The sequence below is a fragment of the Astatotilapia calliptera genome, chromosome 5, assembly GCF_900246225.1.
Source record: "Astatotilapia calliptera chromosome 5, fAstCal1.2, whole genome shotgun sequence".
Taxonomy (NCBI): domain Eukaryota; kingdom Metazoa; phylum Chordata; class Actinopteri; order Cichliformes; family Cichlidae; genus Astatotilapia; species Astatotilapia calliptera.
The window spans coordinates 11503369-11523152 of NC_039306.1; the positions used below are offsets into that span (position 1 = coordinate 11503369).

The following is a 19784-nucleotide window of genomic DNA, read 5'->3' on the forward strand; positions in this document are numbered from 1 at the left end:
ATGAACATTTATAAGGCAGAAATAAATATTTGCTGTCCAGAGAGCACTACAGAACCAGAAGTTCTGTCTTCTGTGTTCTAGTACTTATGAAGCAGACAAACACACACTCCCACACACCTCAGACAAATTTAAAAGGTTAATCTCATGAGCATGTCTTTGGGCTGGCTGGGCACAAAGAGAAAACCCACACAGGGAAACGAGAACATGACAACTCCACATAGAAAGTTCTCAACCAACCAGCTGGTTCAAACCCAGAAACCTTGCTGTGAAGTGACAGCAAGGTTGTGGATTTAAACACAAACATTTAAAAACATTGTGAATTTAAAAATAAAAGCATTGTGTAACGCTGTAACTCAGGGTTTTCCCTTCACATTTTAAGTTTCTTTCCCAAGGCCAAAGTGAAGTCACGAGCATTGTGAAACATTATTTTGAGGACTGTATTTCATATACTCAAGCATCTTAGACATTCTTGTTCATGAAGTAGCCAGAAAAATACCCCACACGTTTCTGTCACAGGCAGCGGGAGGTGACAGTGTGTAGAGCAGGGGTAGGCAACTCCAGGCCTCGAGTGCCGGTGTCCTGCAGGTTTTAGATCCCACCCTGGGTTAACACACCTGAATCAAATGATTAGTTCATTACCAGGCTTCTGGAGAACTTCAAGACATGCTGAGGAGTCATTTAGCCCTTTAAATCAGCTGTGATGGATCATGGACGCATCTAAAACCTCCAGGACACCGGCACTCGAGGCCTGGAGTTGCCTACCCCTGGTGTAGAGTGAATACTGGCTAAATGACCTCCTCAACATGCTCTCCAGAGGCCTGGTTATGAACTAATCATTTGATTCAGGTGTGCAGACCCAGGATGACATCTAAAACCTGTGGGACACCGGCCCTCGAGGCCTGGAGTTGGCCAAGCCTGCGGTAAAGTGAACAGGAACGAAAACTAAACTAAAACCTAAACTGGAAGAAACTAAACTACGACAACTGCAACGAAAGACATGAACACGATTCAGGGCAGGAGCATGCAAAAAGCGAGGAAAAAACAGGAACATGGAACGTGAGCATGACCTGAGCTGAATCATGAAATACCTTGGCGTGACATGACATCGTGAAAGTAACACAGACAACCCGACAAAGACTGAATGAAGGCACAGAGGAAGGCTAATGAGGGAAGTGGGGAAACAGCTGACACAAAGGAACATAATGACACCACAGGGGAAGTAAAACAAAACACATTGAACATGGAGACAGCTGACTCTTCAAAATAAAACAGGAAACACTGAAAGACGTAAACATGAGACACAGGGTTGAAGACAAAAGGGGAATCTAATGAACAACGAACTATAACAGGGCAACTTAGGCGAAATAGAAATGAGACCATATTTCTACAAAACAACCATAAATCCTGACCTAAATGTTCCATTGTAGACTATCGAGTAGCTTTTGATTTTATGTATATTGAGGTACAAATAAAACCAATAAATATATGAGAGTACTTCATCACCATTGCAGCAGTCTTTTATATTCACCAGCTTGTACACTTGTCTAATATTTGCGCCGTTAATATTAAAGTTGCTCTACGTTCCTAAACAATTAACAAATTTTGTCTCACAGTTTTGTCATATTTCCCAACTTTATGATGATATGCATCACTCTAAGTGTTCTTTTCCACTGTCACAGTGACCTTCACTGGTAAAATCTTCACTGGTTGAGGATTCTCAGTGTAAATGTAAGGAAACAGGGTGTCAGAGAAGCTGTGTGTGAAGGTGTGCATGTGGGCATTAGTGTCGAGATCAGAGAACGACAACTTTCCTCTGTCAAAGTCCAGATGGACTCTGATCCTCCGCACTTCCTTCTTCACTGGTAGATCCTTCTCAGTGTCTGGTGATGAAAATGCTGAGAATTTACCATTAGAGAACAAAATTCTCCACAGTCCTGACTGAAGACGCCCACTGACCTGGGAGTACTCGCTCAACACGCCCAGTTCCCAGTCCTTGTTGTTTCCAACATCAACATCCCACTCATGTGTCCCTGAGTTGAAGCCTTTAGAGCCGAGAACAGAGCAGGAGAACTTGGTTCTCTCCGGGTTTTTGGGAAGTGGTTTCCGCTCTCCTGATTTCACGCTGCTCAGATTATCGAATACAACAAGTTCTGGGTCGGCAGTGTTTGGATCAAGAATCACAGGACTGTAGAAGACCTTCTCTTTCATTTTGTTCCAGACGTTGAAGGTCAGGTTGCCCAGGTGTTTGGCCACATCTATGAGCACTCCTGAAGCCAGCTCTGGATCTTGCAGCAGGGGGTGCTGCTGGGCTTTTTTAACTGCAGCCTTGTAGTTTTGCAGGAATGAGATGTCTTCAGCTTTGAGCTCCCTCTCTGTGGCTCTGATTGTGCTAGAAAGAGCTGCTATTTCTCTGCTCAGACTCTCAACCTTCTCCTTCATTATCTTAGACTTCTGCACCTCATCCTCCTTCAGGTTAGCAATCCTCACCTTCTCTTCATCGTGTAAAAACTGGTGAAGATTCTTAAACTGCTCCTTAATCTCCCCCTCTGTGCTTTGGGCTTGGACTTTGATGTGTTTCACTATTTGATCATAGCTTCCTTTAACATCTTCAAAGACCTGCAGTTTCTCCTTTAAGGGCTTCAGGGATTTCTGGAGCTCCTCTTTAAGATCCTGTGCAGCCTCATCGATGGGTCTGAATCTGTGGTTGCTATGCATTTTCGAGTCTCGACAGATCACACATATTGGCTGCTGGTGGTCCAGACAGAAGATTTTGAATTTCTCAGAGTGCAGACTGCAGAGTGACTCGGACCCTTCTGAAACTCTTCGGCCTCTCTCGCCTCTCTCGCCTCTCTCCGCTAAAAAGGCCTCGCACAGGTTCTTTAATGCCAAATTACGAGGGGGATCACTCTTTGAGGATCTTCTCTTGCAGCACGGACAATCGCATGTTTTCTTCCCACTCCACCATTTTTGGAGGCAGTCTTTGCAGAAGCTGTGGCTGCATGACAGAACAACAGGGTCTGTGAAGACTTCTTGGCAGACAGGACATAAGAAATCCTCTTCTGATCTGAGCGACATTTTGCCTGTGAATGAAGCTGAAAACACAGCAAAAAATAAAAGTGAAGTCAGTCAGTCCGGAAGATTCTCTGACAGTTGCTTTCACTTTCTGTCGCAGCTCTTTCAGATCATAAAGCAGAGCAAACTGCAGCAGTTGACAGGAATTGCAAGTATTCCTATTTTCCAGTTATCCCAGTGTTCACAGTGTTCCCTCACGGAGCTGTCTTCATTAGTTGGAAGTGATATTTTACGGTGTGATTAGAATCCTTACCGTCTGTCTCTGTTTCTCCTTTCAGGAAGACAAAAACAATAAGCTGCATTTCCTGCTTGACTGCATGGCTTCACACAGTGGGCGGAGCTTTCTCAAGACATGTCATGCGTGTCTATAACACTAGTTGTATGTTTGCTCAACAGTATTTCATGTATGGTATCAGAACAGATCGTTAACATGGTGAATTAAATGATAACTAGTCAGGAGTCACAAAATAGATTCAGAGACAGTTCTGTCACAGATCACCAGTTCTGCAGCATATAACATGAGCACTTATCTCTGGCAGTCAGATACAGAAGAGCTCAGGGCTCCTGCTTTATCTGCACGTCTGGGCTGTCTGTCCTTGGAAAGTGTGCCAAAGGTTGCAATGCTCTTAAAGGTGCACAAAGTATCCTAAGAGTCAAGTAAAGGTCTCATTCCTTCATTCATTCAATTTATAATGATGCAAGGTTAGAGTCGCTCATTTTTACATCTGTAACTCTGGGAAAAAACACTAAACCTTGAGAATCGATTTCCTCCAATTTACAAAGTGCTTTAACAGTACTCACGCCTGTTTTTTCCCCCATCACAGGCCCCCTAGATCCACAGGTCAAAGCTTTACTGGACTCTTGTTTATGAGTGGGCCGCTATCAGTCTGAAGCAACATACACAATAAATCTGTCAATTTAAAGATTGACAAACTAAGCTACCAGTTTATCTTGTCAATTTTTCTTTATTAAGCATCTTTGTAACTCCAGACAGAAGTGGATAGACGCAGGTGAACAGACTAATTTTCTCAGTGTTTAAGTCTGTTGAGCCAGTGATCTGATAATGGGATCTCATTGGCTTTTAACCTGCAAAGGGTTTCTTTCTGATTACAGCAGTAAAGAGTTGCAGCTGTCAAGTCTAGAACAGTGTTTCTTTCACTCCACCTGTGTTCAGGCTGTACAGCCTCATTTTCACTGCCGTTGCAGTATGAAGCTTTACACACAAAAGACACACCAGATAATTGGGCTAATTCTTACAATAGGTTTCTTTTTTGCACACATTCTCCCAGCTTTGTTTCACAGTGAGCACACATGTATTTTTAGCTGCAAAAACGGTCATGTTGTCCACCACTGTTGTCATATCCCCCCCCCAACAATACTAGTAATTGTGTCATTGTTGCACCAATCTTAAAGGCTTCCTGTAATGTGTACAGGATGTGACTGGTGGAAACAGTTTACCAGAATGTATTTTTAATGCTTTATGCTGGCTACATTTAGCATCCTTTGTGCTACAATGACAGATGAAGCTGTGAAAAAAGTGTTAACTTTTTAAAAATATGGGATGTTGTATGTTTGTTGAGGGATAAATGTGTAGTCCATGTAAACCTGCTTGAACCTTGATTCTTGTTTCATAACATGCACAGGTTCTTTAAAGAAAGTCTTTTTTTTTTGGTTGTCTTACTCTTGTTTTAGAGGTTCATCTTGCTGGACAACCCCAGAAAACTGTACTCTGTCATCCAGCAAGACCTGCCAGCATCCAATGGGATCATTCACATCATAGACCAGCCCATCACACCCACCGACTCCTCCCCTCGTGATGAACAGGTAAGTAAATACACAAATGATGTAAAACTCCCTGAAAACACCAAAAAAAGAAACAGAAAAAAGCTTAAACAACAGCTGAGTGAAAAACATTAAAACACTGCAGTTATTTTTTTCCTTTACAGTACAGCACAATATGAAACTTAATGTCTTCTTCTTCTTGTGTTAAGTTTGCTGATTTGACAGTTGGAGAGATTCTGACTAAGGACGACAAGTACAACCGCTTCCTGTCTTTGGTTGATGTAAGTATTTGTGTGACTATGCACCCTCACGTTTGTCTCCTTCCTTTATTTGACCGCATGCTGAAATTGTTTTACTACAATAAAACAAATAACACTTACAATTTAAACATTTTAAACCACTTAAATGTATCATACAAACTGGATTTGCTGGGAGTTTATTCACAATTGTGCCACATTTAATGCCAAATCGTTTTATTTTATGCCTGTTGTGGGGATAAGTTCTAATTTCTTTGGATTTCTGGGTGGAAATATTAACAGAGTGAGCATGTATACACATGGTCTGCAAGTTTTTGATGTGTTTCTTTGAGCTGTTTATGTATTTAAAGTAAACATCTGCCATACTACCCTAAAGTAAATACTAGTGAGCTGCACTCTCAGAGTGCTTTTGTTTCTTTTTTCACTGTGTGAATTTTTTTCTTTTCCTTCCTCTCTGCCCTTAATTCCCTTTTAAGGGTTTTTAATGACATTCGTTTAACTCTGGACTCTGGCAGCCCTGCTGCACTCTTGTTGTTGGACAGCAGCCTTTGACACGGCTGATACCATGATATCCTGCTATCAAGGCTGAAATCACATGCTGGCCTAAAAGAGTCTGCCCTCCAGTGGTTTTGGTTTATCTTTCTGGAAGGACTTTTTATGACAACATAAATAGCCCCTCTTAATTATAGTGTACCTCAAGGCTCTCTTTTGGGTCCTGCCTTGTTTGCACTGTATATGTTGCCACTGGGGTCTATTTTCTCACGCTACAATCTTTCATTTCACTGTTTTGCTGATGACTTGCAGATCTATCTGCCTTTAAAAGCAGGGTCAGACTGACTTCAGCTATTATTACGCTGTCTTGATGACTCTAAATAGTGGATGTCTTTAAAAAATTTTAATTAAACGAAAACAAAACATACATTGTCATTTTTGGTAACTTCATTAATAATCACACTGAGCCTTCAGACCTGTGGCAGGTCACAGGCTTTGGAATAGTCTTCCTCTTAATATTAGATATGCACAAACATCTCCAAAAGTTGATTCTGTTCACCTGGACGTAGCGTTTTCAGTGGGAGATACGTTTTGTCACTCTTCCAAGTGACTTCTTCAGTCTCAGCTGACTGTAGAAAGACCATCTCTGAATCGAGGAGGGGGCCTAAGGGTACATCTTAAAATGCTGTGATTGCAGCCATTCCACAACTCTCTGTGAATGGTACTCATGGCCATTGATCAGTGGGCTTTGATCAGTGGTTGTTGATCAATGGTCATTAGAATTTGCTTAATTATGATGAAGAAACTGACCTCCCAGCCCATTGTTCCTTCAGTGGGCTGGGAGGTCATTATGCAAATGTACTGTTTATAAGATTGGAGAAACCTGCAGTCAGCTGAGACTGAAGAAGTCACTCGGATGAGTGACGAAACGTTTCTCCCACAAAATGCTACGTCCAGATGAACAGAATCAACTTTTAGAGATTTACTTACCTGGATGAATGAGTCTGCATCAAGATCTGCACAAACACTTGAACATTTTAAATCGCTACTGAAGACACAATTTTATGGTCTGGCATTAAACACACTTTGACCTAAACATTTTGGTTTTAACGCCCTTAGTTGTTATTGTTGTTTGAGTTGTTTTTATGATGTATTTCATCTGCTTATTTGTTTTTTCTATATTTTACTGCATCATTGTTTTTGCATTTTATTTATTTTAGTGGCATTTTACATTGTTAAGCACTTTGTGCAGCATGGACTGTTTGGAGATGTGCTTTATAAATAAAGCTGACCTTGACCTTGACTTTGATTGCTTCCACCTGTTGTAAACGGTATTTCTCATTAGTAGTCAGTTTTCTGTTTATATAGTCCTGTGTTTCATTTACTTGGAGAGGGTCCTTTTGCTTTTGTTTTAGATGATCTCTTTATGTTTTTTTTGTTCATTTCAGGTTGTTCTTTTTGTTTACATTAGGTCCTCCACACCACAGTTATGACACTTCTTTTCCTCATTCTTTAAAAAAAACACCAAGGTCACAGAAAGATTAGTAGTGGAAGTCCTTATGACACTGTTTATAAGAGGTTTAATTTCATTTAAACCCAATTTACAGTGCAGCCTAATACCACCAGCTTCATTCTTTTTTAACTTCTACTCCAGCAGCTCTGGCTTAACTCATAGCATCACATTTGATGTAAATGTCAACTTCCCTCAAGCTTTCCTCATTTTGTGGAAGATATTTTTTAATTTCATGAGGTGTCAGATATCATTGTGTAAGTGAGTGATAGGTCTTTTATTACAGAGCCATGCTGTAACTACCTGCAGAATCTGGTCTGGCATTCCTGCTGAAGAATGCATGACCTCGCTAAAAAGGATTCTGTGAAGTCCCCAGATTCTATTTTTTTTATTGCACTTTGGCGATTCCTTAATTTAAAGGCGCATTTAAGTAAAAAAAAAAAAGATCATTTCATCATTTGACATGTTGTCCGTGCGCTCCTTAAATGTGTGGATTAAATTATTTTCAAATTTGTTATGTTTACACAGCTTCCGCACTTTAAGAAACGCAATTTTAAAATAACACATCAATTTTTTTATGTGTAGCATATCTAACTCTGGCTATTGAGCAGTGCACTACAATTTATATTATGTAATGTATTCTACACAGACTATAAACTGATGAGAATTCAGATCATTTAGTTAGACATTTTCAGCTTCAGACTTTTGGGCTGTATGATGCACATACATATTCTATAACATAAGCATATTGAACCACTGTAATAAGGTTTTTGTTTCAAATCAGCCCACCTCTTAGTTTGAATCTCCAAGCATCTATTTTTGTATTTCCATAAAATGATGGTAAATGCCTGTAAAAACAACTTGTTTTGTTTGTGTGAAATCAAGGGTTTTCCCCCCAAAACATTTATATAACAATTTAAATGAAACTTCTCTGACTTGAACTCAGGGAGGCATGGCTTTGCAAGTGTTTAATTCTGTATTCTGTCTGGCACTGAGGCTTAAAGGAAATCTGTGCTAAATCCTCATTTGTTAATCAGATATGTGTTTTTCTGCAGAACTGTGGGGCGCCGCCACCGTTGCGGGGGCCAGGACCCCTCACTGTGTTCGTCCCCACCAACCAGGCTGTGGACCGAGCCCGAGATGGCAGCATCCTGTACATGCTGAATGATGTAAGACCTCAGGGAGTCACTTCTTATGACACTTTTCATCTCTTTATGATTAGTGCAGATAACACATGCTGAGTTTTTTTAATTATCAACAAATCAAATAAGAAGACCAAAGACTTTGTGACTCTGTCCCAAACTTAATTCTTACTGATAATATTCATCTTGAAGTAACCCAGATATGTTCAGTTTTGTTATTTTCTAAAGCACATTTGGTTCCTTCCATATTAGAGATTGTGCTTTTAATATATATTTTTTTCCAGGCCAAATATAAACTTCAGGAACTCCTCAGACACCACGTGTTTTCCCAGGCTGCGGTGAGCTCTTACCCTAACTCCCCAATCCTTCTGTCAGAGTCATTTATTTCACTTTCACTTGTTGCTTTTTCCTTTCTTTTTTCCTTTTACCCATTGGCGAACACAGATGAAAAAAGACTTAGCTCCACACTTTTATTCTTAGCTTTGCATTGCTCACGGTTCAAAATAGTCCTTATTTATCTTGTTCTGGGCCTTGGTGCCACCAAGAAACATGCATTTTTTTATTGGCCACCAGGCAGTGACACTTTCAGGTCACATCAGTAAAAACATGAAGCTAATTTTGCAAATTATATTTATTATTAGAGTCAGAAAGGAGGATTATCCAGGATAATCTCACTGATTGACAATGTGTCAGTCAAGCCAGTGTGGTGTAATTGACCAGTATTTCTGGAGCAGTAACACTTAAATGTCTGTTAAATTAGTTGCACACATCGTTAATGACTACGTCCCTCCATTCATACTGTCTGTTTGTAACAAAGACTCATTTCCTTAAATATATGGAAGCATAGGCCCTGTTAGCTCTCCCCCAGCAGATTGTCCGAGCAGCTGAGAAAACAGGCAGCAATTTTTCACACCAGCTTGTTAATCAACCAAAGACTTAGAGTTTTAATTAATTTGAAAGCCTGATTCTCAGCCTTGTACAACCTAACTGGAAAACTCAAAAACCTGTTTTATTTGATATCATCTATCATCCTGGGCCTTATTAGAGTTTCTGTCTGATTTCTGAGAGTGTTTATCTGACTCAGTTCTCAGCTCAGATAAAATAATTATTGGGGGTGATTTTATCATCCATGTAGATACTAAAAATGACAGCCTCAACATGGCATTTAATCTATTATTAGACTCAAATGGGTTCTTCCAAAACCCACCTACCACTTTCTACACACTCTAGACTATCACTGTAGCCAGATAACACACACCAATTAGTTAAACTTTAAATTTCTCAAAGACATAAAGACCTTGATGACCTAAAAATTTCTGCTTCTAAATCAGATAAAAGTGAGGTTATTGTATACAGTGTTACGGCCCTAGCAGGGCCTCCTCCTGAAGGCGCCTGTGTGGACGTGTCCCACTACCTCTTCTGCCTGAGGTGCCACCTTTCCCTTTTGTGCAGCTGACTCTCGTCAGTAATTAAGGAGATTTAAGCCCAGGGAAAGGTGAGCTCTGGGCGAGAGTGCCATTAGTGTGGTTACAGCTGGTGAGCTGAGTGTTTTGCGGTGTTTGCAGCTAGTGAGCTGTGTTTTTGTGGTTTTCAGCTAGTGGGCTGCATGTCCGTGTTTGCAGCTGGTGAGCCGCACTCTTTTTGACTTACTTTGTACTTTATTGACTAACGTTTGAGTTTTGTTTGTTTCTTTAAATGGTGATAGCGGCTTGACCGTCTCTTTTAGTTCGTTTTAATAGAAACTTTAATAAAACTCTTTGATTTAACCATTTTGCCTCTATCTCCTTTTCCTGACCCGGACACTTTTTGTTACCCCCCCCCCCAATCGCCTGGACCCTTTTAGGGGAACGTAACAACAGTCCAAAAAATTGTAGAAATCCGGTAGCCTATCTAGCCAGATGCTTACTCTGGATGGCATTACCATTATCTGTGAGGTATCTTGGAGTTGTTTTTGACCAAGATATTTTCCTGAATGCAAACAAATATATAGGACTACTTTCTCCCTTTTGTGCAATATCTCCAAAATTAGAAACATCATGTCTCAGAGTGATGCTGAAAAGCTAGCTTATGCCTTTATTGCTTCTAGGCTGGACTACTGTCATTTGTTATTATTGGGATGTCCTAAAAATTCCCAGAAAAACCTTCAGTTGATTCAAAATGCTGCAGCAAGAGTACTGACGGGGATTAGACAGAGAGAGAGCGTATTTCTCCTATATTGGCTTCTCTTCACTGGCTTCCTGTTAAATGTAGAATCAAATTCAAAATCCTGCTCCTCACATACAAGTTCTTGAATAATCAGGCTCCATCTTATCTTAATGACCTCGTAGTATCGTATCACCCCATTAGACCTCTTCACTCTCAGACTGCGGGCTTGTGATTCCCAGGGTATTTAAAAATAGAATAGGAGGCAGCTTTCAGGCCCCTCTTCTGTGGGACCAGCTTCCAGTTTGGATTCGGGTAACAGGTGGAAGAAGTGGCTTGGGTGAGGGAACTCTGAATAAGCGGTAGAAAATGGATGGGTGGATGTTCAATATGAGCGTCAACCACTGCAACAGAATAAGAATGAAAGGAAATAGAAAGGAAATAAAGAAAAGTCAGACATGTAACCTTTTAATTTTATCAGATGAGTTATTCAGATATTTTTTAATCACATTTCTGCTTCTAAAAGTGTAAACTCCTCACATTTATTGACCCATTCCTCAAGCACCACAAGTTTAGCCACACTACTGATCAGGGCACTAAAAATATAAACGTCATTAGATATTCTTTGTTCACGGTTGAAAAATCACGGTTATGATTTTTTTCTGTCTCTAGCTGACAGTTGATGATCTGAGCACACTCTCTCGGATTCAGACGATGGCAAATCAGATGGTCAAAATCGCTGCATCTGAGGACGTAAGTATAGTTCATTGGTACTTAAAAATGCATGTCACAGTTTAATTTCTACCATATGTAGGACACACATTAGCAGATGACTTAAACACTAGCTGTCCTCTACTTCTCTGTCCTGCAGGGCGGGATCGTATTGGGTGAGAAGAGCATCCGTTTGATGAGCACCAACATCGTGGCATCCAATGGAATCATACATATGATTGACGGGCTGCTGTACCCGCCCTCCATCCTTCCCATCATGCCTCACCGCTGTGATGTTGTTGACAGCAAGATCACTGTGGTGAGAAAAGACACACACGCACGCACGCACGCACGCACGCACACACACACACACACACACAGTCTGAATCAGTTTAGTTCTGGGGGCGAGGGGTAATTAAAAAGGGTGTCAGTAGATTTTAAAGATGTTAGCACATGTGTTACAGCAACGCTTTCACTATCCATCAGTTTTTCTATATTGGTTCTTTCTTTCACACAGTGTAACTCCTAACCTTTTGCCTTGAGTCTGGTTGACAGTTTGCAGATGTAAATGAATATCAGAACTGAAATAGTTGGGGTCACTACTGCTGCATGTCATTGTTTTTTAAACTGCGATGAAGGAGAAACAACAATGGTCCTGACTTTGAAGAGCATTTTTGCCTGTTTTTTGGAGATGAAGCCATAATTGAAAAGATTCTCTCAATGACATTTTTGTCTGTTTATAATACTTTACATTAAATTTTTAATGGCAGGTCATCTCCTGTAGAAATGGAAATATCATAGAGCTGGGCGATATGACCTCAAACCAAAATCACAATTAACATTTGACCTTAATTTTGGTTAAAGAATAATCATGATTACACACTTGAATAAAGGAAGGCACACACATATACAATGAGGGAAAAAGTTATTCGATCCTCTGCTGAATTTATAAGTTTGATCAAGTTCAAAGAAATGAACAGTCTCAGGCTGGAGAGAGACAGTATATCAGCCAAAAGACATACAAAATACATAAAATAAAACCTATAAATAGATTTTTGTGTCACTTACTGGAGTAAGTATTTGATCCCCAAACAAAACATGACTTAGTGCTTGGTGGAGAAACCTTTGCAGTAAGACGTTTATTGTAGTTAATCACCAGGTTTGCACACCTCTCAGGAGAGTTTTTTATTATGTTGATTACAGTTTCTAAATGTGGGCTTTTATTCATTTCCTATTAATTTCCCAGCTCTAATCATAGCCTTTCTTTCAGCAGGTTTGCCGTTTTCAGTAGAGCAGGATTAACTCTTTTAGTGCATGTTTATGTGTTTGAATCAATGGATTAAAAAAAACAACAGGCAACAACAAAAAATCCAATCATGACACGTATTACCACCTCCCTCAAAAATTAAAGTTTAATTTTTGTGTGTTTTCAGGGTCCTTGTGTTCACTGCAGTTACCTCTCTGCGACCCAGTGTCCAGAAGGCAGCACCGAGCTGGTAAAATGCATTCTGTTCTCTTCTACTTTATATATTGTTATTACTCTACATCAAAGATAACCCTAGCTTTCAGGGGTCTGAAAAGTAAAGCGGATATCTATCTGCCTTAAACCTGCATTCTTCCTAGTCTACTGCAGGGGGTGACTCATGCAGGGGTGACTCCTCTTGTTAAAAGAATGAAGTCTGGTTGTATAAAGTCTAAGGTGGTGGTTCTCAGTCTTTTTGTGGTGTGTCTCACATCCTGTAGTCATTGGTTATTTAATCATCTACAGTGAAAAGTGTCATATTGACACCTCTTGTTCATCATATCTGGCTTGATGTGTCAAAAACAGTGACGCTTTACACTACATTCAGTCATTCACCCATTCACACACACATTCACACACTGGCAATGGCAAGCTACTTTGTAGCCACAGCTGCTCTGGGGCGCACTGACAGAGCGAGGCTGCCAGCGCTAGCGGGCCCTCTGACCACCACCAGTAGGCAAACATGGGGTTAGTATCTTGCCCAAGGATATTTGGCATGTAGCCAGGAGGCAGCCTGGGATCGAACCACTGACCTTCTGAGTAGTGGCTGACCTGCTCTGCCACCTGAGCTACAGCCACTTTAAGTATGACTCAAGTGCTATTAAACAGAGCAAGGGATTTTTAACGCAGCTTTTTCCAAACATCCTAGTTTTATTTTAGATGCTTACATTATTTTACTTCACACAAGGAAAAAATTATTTCACAAAAACTACCAGGTTGAAAGTTATTACCCCCCTCCAATGCTAGTAGTCAGTTTTTGCTCAATAACAGTCTGCAGTTGCTGGTTTCATTCTTCTTTGGTGAATCGCTCAAGCTCCTCTTGATTTGATGGTCTTCTGGCATAGAGCTTCAGTTACCCCCCACAGATTTCAGTGGATTCAAGTCAAGGCTTTAACCCTTTAAAGCCTATCGTTTTGCGTAACTATGTTTAAATCCCTGTAGAACCGGAACCACGTAAGCTAGCGCAATAATCTTTATTTTTGCATATGAAACCGGAGTTGTACTTACATCTTATGCCATCAGCTTGTCCACACATAGCTTTGCAAAAGCTGCATAAAAAGCGCTTGCAGGAACAAAAACATAATATTCCAGAAATATACTTTGCCGATCTGATCAGCTGTTCATAACACTTCCCACATTGAAATCGATGTCAGCGCGAACGATGGCATGTCCGCCATTACCTGCCCGAAACCGAAAGTGACGTCATTTTCGCGGAAAATATAGTTTTTTACTTGTAGCCCTTAGAAGCATGTTTGACTTTATGCTTTTCTGAATAGTTTCTGTGATGCTTAGAACTCAAATTGCACTGCCGAAAATAGTTTATTTTGATGCACATGCTGTTTTCTTTGCAAATTTGCATCATAAGATTGTTTTTTGTTTTTTCTGCAGTATATAAAAATTGCTGTATCTCAAAAATAAAACTATGAAGACACTCAAAATAAATTTCCTGTTGTTGTAAACTATTTTTTGCAACTTTTTTGTATTTAAAGTTTTGAGTGATAAACCTCTTAAATTTCTCCAAGTAGAAATATATGTATAGAAAACCAAAAATGATTTTCAATTTTTTTGTAGTTTATTGCACTTTTTTTCAATTTATGTTGTTACTATGGACTTAATGCATGCATATTATTAAAATTTGGGCTATAACAGTTGTATTGATGTATAGTAACTTGAAATGCTCCCTAAAATGGCACTACAGCATGTAAAAATATAAAGTAAGCTCTAGCGGCCTTGGTTCTATGGTAGGTCTTAAAGGGTTAATGCTTGTCAATAACATTCACTGTGGTCATCTGGAGGTAAGCGACGATCCAGACCCAGTTTTGCTCGTGACTGCTTGAGATTTCACATATCCTTCTTTCTTCATGGTTTCTTCCACCTTGACAAGATTCCCAGTTCAAGACACTCTGAAGTGTCCCCCCAGCATAACACTCCCACCACTGTGTTTCACTGTGGGGATGGTGTTCTTTGTTTTGTACGCCTGTTCCTTCTTTCTCCAAACATAAGCAGCATCTCTGTGGCCAAAGAGTCCTAATTTTATCTCATCTGATCAAAGGACGCACTTTCAGCATGTATGCTTTTTCTCTAGGTTGTCCTTAGCATACTTCAGGCTGGTTTGAAGGTGTCTTTCCTGCAGGAGTGGAGTTTTTCTTAGTCTGCAACTTCACAGTCCATTCCTGTGCAGGGTCCAAGTGATCATCTTTTTTGAGACTACACTTCCTGACTTGACTAAGTCATTAATTTGTGTCTTGGCAGTTGTTTTGAATGTTAGGTTTATATTGTTGGATTGTCATTTATGCTTAGAAATGTATATATGCTTAGAGTTATATAATCAATTGCATATTGATAGGATGTCTGATCCTTAGCAATCTGCTAAGACTCTGTGTGCCTTCCAGAGTGTTCTGGCATACACACACATCCTAAGGTCACGAGAGAGGTCGTACCTTCTCTAACTGATTTATGGTATAGGAGGACACCTACTCTGTATCTGTTTTAGTATAAGAGCCTTTGTTTAGGTGGACTGCTGGACTCCTGGCACCAGCAGGTCTGGGGAGTCTTCAAAGGGTCACATTTTGTGCACACACACACACACACACACACACACACACACACACACACACACACACACACACACACACACACACACACACACACGTATACCTACACATACACACAGGCAGTACTCTTTGTTCACATGCATGCCTATGTAAGACGTCATATGTTAATGAATCTATACATATTCATGTAACTATGGCATTATTTTTGTGCCACTATTCTGAGCGCACGTAAAAAAACTTTGAGCACACGTAAAAAAAACGTGCAGGTGCAAGTGTTGCATTTTGAGGAGAAATTTATTTTGAGCGAAGAAAAGCTACATTTAAGTGAACAAAATTCATTGCTGCTGTAACAGCAGTCTGCCGAGGAAGGAGCGGCTAGCAGGTCCTGCGGGCATGTGGTGTGGAGGTTAGCCGGATAACTCGAAGCCAGTCAGTTAAATTAAACAACAGACCTTTATTCCTTGTCAGCAACATAAGACCATACAAGCCAGGTCTCCACGGCTCTACACTGTCCGTACATACATGTGCAGGGATTGGTAGTCGCTGCCGCCAGGCCGTTGCAATGGTGAGGTCTGTCTTGAGAGCAGAACACGAGCAGCATGTAATGGCTGCCACGCTATACTCACACACCCCCTAGGAGACTCCCCCCCTAGTGGTGCTATAAAACAATAAGGGTTGTTACATCGCGTGCAAAAAATGGAGTTTGAAATATCACTCTTTCTGGGTCACAAAATAAACTTTTAAGATATTTTCATGCGAGAATGGTGCTGTGTAAACTTCTAATATCTGCTCGATTCATCAAGACATCACATATTTGCATAAGTGCTCTAACGTTTTCGGAGATGCCTGTTACCCACCAGCTGACCGGGTGGTCACTCGGGTTAAACATAATATATAAGGCTGAACTGACACCACCAGGTATTATAGGAAAAACCATAAAGCCTTTGAACTAAAACAAACGCTGTTGTGACAGTGATGTACACTGTCTTGTTGGTATATATGCATGATTTGTATCACCTTAATGTTTCCCTCTCACCACATAACCAAACCGATATCATGACCAGCAGCTTTTACAGCTGTGGCTCCAGCAAACATCAGCTGATACTAGAAAGTAATATTAAATAAATTATAACAACAGCTTATCAAGCTTGAACATGCTGCTGTTGTTTAGCGCAACATCCGCTGGTTTCCTCTTTCTGGCGCAAAGTGGGCGATAAACAAACAAGGGAGACGATCAACTGATCATTGATCAGTTTCATGATTGAAGTAGAAATGGGAGAGGGAGGGAGAGAGAGAATGAGAGAAGAAGAGGCAGCTGTGCAGCAACGTAAAGACAGAATAACTCCAGCTTTGTGTCTTTTTTTCATTCTAGCTGAAGTACGGGATGAATCGCGTTCCTTTTCCCCTCAATACGGATGTATTGTAATTGGTCCAGCCCAGAGTTGATCATGACCAATTGGCTAATCCACCACCTTTCATTGTTTATACCATTACAAAAACAAACAAACAAACATAAAAGTGAAAAATCATCATTGCCCCACGGGGCAAATACCTGGTACGCCCAATGGCCAGTCCAGCTACGCGGTCAGCTGGTGGGTAACGGGCATCTCCGAAAACGTTAGAGCACTTATGCAAATATGTGATGTCTTGATAAATCAAGCAGATATTTGAAGTTTACACAGCACCATTCTTGCATGAAAATATCTTAAAAATTTATTTTGTAACCCAGAAAGAGTAATATTTCAAACTCCGCCACTCTGTGTTGGGGCTCAAGAGTTGGGAGTTCGTCTTGTAATCGGAAGGTTGCCGGTTCGGAGCTGATTGGAGACCAAAACAGCCAATCAGATTTTTTTGCATCCAAGTCTGTGATTGGCTGGTTTTGTGGCACGGTGAACAGAAAGAGTTGAACGCGCACGGGCAGAAATATTGAGAGCGCAAGCAACACATTGCGAGCGAGCCCAAATGCAAAAACTGAGCGAGAGGGGCTGCTTTTGTGTGTGTATATGGATAATAGCAAACACTAAAATACATTTTTGCTCGCAGCAATGAATTTTGTTCACTCAAATTTAGCTTTTCTTCGCTCAAAATAAATTCCTCCTCAAAATGCAACACTTGCACCTGTCCAATTTTTGCGCGCGCTCAGAATAGTGGCACAAAAATAACGCCATATGTAACCACAATAAAGAGCAGTGCTACGGGGGAGCTAACTGAGAGTGACTGGGGTTTGAGCGGAAGGAACGGCGCTCGTTAGAGTTCTCTCCCTCGTGCACGAGCAACACAAAGAGCTCTGGTGACTTGCGTCTTGCTTTTCCCATTGTAGTAGAATTGTCTTGGCGTTCCAGCAATAGGCCTGTGCTACACACTTGTTCTTGACACTTGGAAAAATCTTTTGCATGATGCTTTCTAGATGAGAATCCTCAGTTTTAACTGGATTTTAAAAGCTTTGAGCACCACAAAGTTATAGCACAGCAGGGGCTTGTAAAAGAGCACTGGAGAAAACTTTGACAAAAACTTTAAAATTTCATATTGGGATTAATAATTTTATCCTCCGCAATAATTACTTTGTCTGGTTGCTTTTCTGCCTTGCAGTTTGCAGAGCTTATTGATTCGCTCTTCTGCTTTTGTGTTCACCTGATTCTGCCTAAAAAAAATCAACCTGGTTTCAAGTGTTTGAAGTTCACAGAAACCATCAGTCGTGCCATGATTTGATGTTGAGAAACCCCTCTTTTCTTAGTTCTGATGCCATGCTTTTCACAGGGACACAATTTCGAATGCTCTGGGAATCTTTCCCAGCATCACTTTGGTCATTTTGCCAGCCAGTGCGGGTTTTTTTTATGTGAACTAGTAGCAAAAAATCTATGCTTCTGTCTATTCAGGGTAGTCATCTGAGCGACTGCGAGTACGTCACATCTCCTCTCAGGCCATCGCTCAGCAAAGGCTGCGCCAAATACTGCAACACCACCAAACAGGTGAAAGAGGAACTGGTGCTTTATTTTTAACTTGATGCAGCTGAGTTATTATAGGCAATCATTTTTACATTTGCTTTTGTTTTATGTAATTTGTGATTTTTGTTTTGTCCGATCAGTTTAATTCTGCTTAGTTTCCTGTGTTTTATTAGTTTTTCATTTTAATTATGTGTGATATTTATCAGGATGTTCACAGTTGCTGAGCTGGATTGTCGTCTTTTGTCACTTCCAATTCCCCAGTGGTGGATTAGTCCTTATTGAAACATATATTTAATACATTTGAAAACATTTATTGGTTTTGTTCTGTTGTGTGTGTGTGTGTGTGTGTGTGTGTGTGTGTGTGTGTGTGTGTGTGTGTGTGTGTGTGTGTGTGTGTGTGTGTGTGTGTGTGTGTGTGTGTGTGTTTCACAGGTAGCAAAGTGTTGTAAAGGTTTCTATGGTCCGGACTGTAAGCCCTGCATTGGAGGATTTCAGCATCCATGCTACGACAAAGGAACTGTAAGGAGGAACATTCAGGCAGCCTCGTCCCTCGGCTGATGTGTTTTAATTTTTAATTTTTTGCTTTGATTGCACACAGTGCTCTGATGGTATCCATGGTAATGGCTCATGTAGCTGTCAGGCAGGCTGGACGGGTATTGCCTGCCACATCTGCTCAGATCCAAACAAACATGGTGTGAACTGTGATGAAGGTAACGCCTCCTCTTAGCTGACAGCTTTTCACTATGTTCAATGAAATGTCCATTTCCAATTTGATGTATTTACATACAGAAATTATGTTTTTTAAATTTCGTTTGAGTTTTTTCTTTTAAGTTCAGTTTTGGTTCTGTTGGTTTTCAGAACGACTTTGCTTGTTTCATTTTGAGTTTATTGTTTATTTAATGTTTATTTTTTTCTGTAGTTCTTGTAAGTTTCTATATTGATTCTGGGTTTTTACCCCTCAGCCGTAAAAGGCTTATGGGGCATTATTGTCACCCTGCTGGGCGGGTGGATAGCATGGTCATGCACGTTTGGGAATGTGAGTTATTGTAAATGCTGTAAGTCGAGAACAAGGCAATGTAGGATTTTGAAATTTATACTGTAGGTCTGTCTACTAAAAATCTCAGATGTGTTCAAATTGCAGTGACCTCGAGTTCATGGGACCTTGAGGTCAAATTTTCTGAAAATCTTGTGATTCTCAATGAGGCAATGAAGGATTGTAAAATTTATACCATAGGTGTGTCTAATAGGAGGCTGAGGGATAACACTGGCAGCAGCCATTATTTTTATTTCCTAAAATCAGCATGAATTATGTATTATCCTGAGAATAAAATGGCCTTTGGTATTCTGAATTTTTTTATTGGTATTCAGAAAAGGTACTGCAATATCTTTCTTTTCTGAATACTAAGGGTCATTGAGTTGCAGACATGGCATCCTGTCTCAATAAATAAATTAAGCCTCCTGATGCTTGTTGAGTTGATAAATTTGAAGAAAGTAACAAAAGAACGAAGTATGAGCTCTACACAAGAGTGACTGAGCTCCTCAGCCTGTATATAAGCCCACAGACACCCTATGAAGGAAGCTCATTTCCTCTGCTTCTATCCTCAGTCCTATTCTTTTGGTGAGGTTAGGAATGTAGAACAACCAGTAAACTGGC

The 19784-nt window shown here is 40.4% G+C and overlaps 2 protein-coding genes across 4 annotated transcripts in view; one reads left to right on the forward strand and one right to left on the reverse strand.

The window, feature by feature from the left end:
- The window catches only part of stab1 (stabilin 1), a 183689-nt gene that overhangs the window by 19515 nt on the left and 144390 nt on the right, over positions 1–19784 (forward strand). For all 3 annotated transcript variants that reach the window (XM_026167240.1, XM_026167243.1, XM_026167242.1), the window contains 10 exons: positions 4765–4896; positions 5064–5135; positions 8169–8282; positions 8540–8593; positions 11070–11150; positions 11269–11427; positions 12542–12604; positions 18062–18154; positions 18563–18649; positions 18729–18840. In XM_026167240.1, coding sequence (XP_026023025.1) covers positions 4765–4896; positions 5064–5135; positions 8169–8282; positions 8540–8593; positions 11070–11150; positions 11269–11427; positions 12542–12604; positions 18062–18154; positions 18563–18649; positions 18729–18840 — 967 coding nt within the window. The remainder of the gene's footprint in view (positions 1–4764; positions 4897–5063; positions 5136–8168; positions 8283–8539; positions 8594–11069; positions 11151–11268; positions 11428–12541; positions 12605–18061; positions 18155–18562; positions 18650–18728; positions 18841–19784) is intronic.
- On the reverse strand, positions 816–3400 carry LOC113022147 (tripartite motif-containing protein 35-like). Its single transcript, XM_026167244.1, has 2 exons — positions 3326–3400; positions 816–3092 (listed from the first exon to the last, which is right to left on the reverse strand). Exons 1-2 carry the CDS (start codon positions 3372–3374, stop codon positions 1654–1656), a joined length of 1488 nt encoding a protein of 495 aa, XP_026023029.1. The 5' UTR covers positions 3375–3400; the 3' UTR covers positions 816–1653.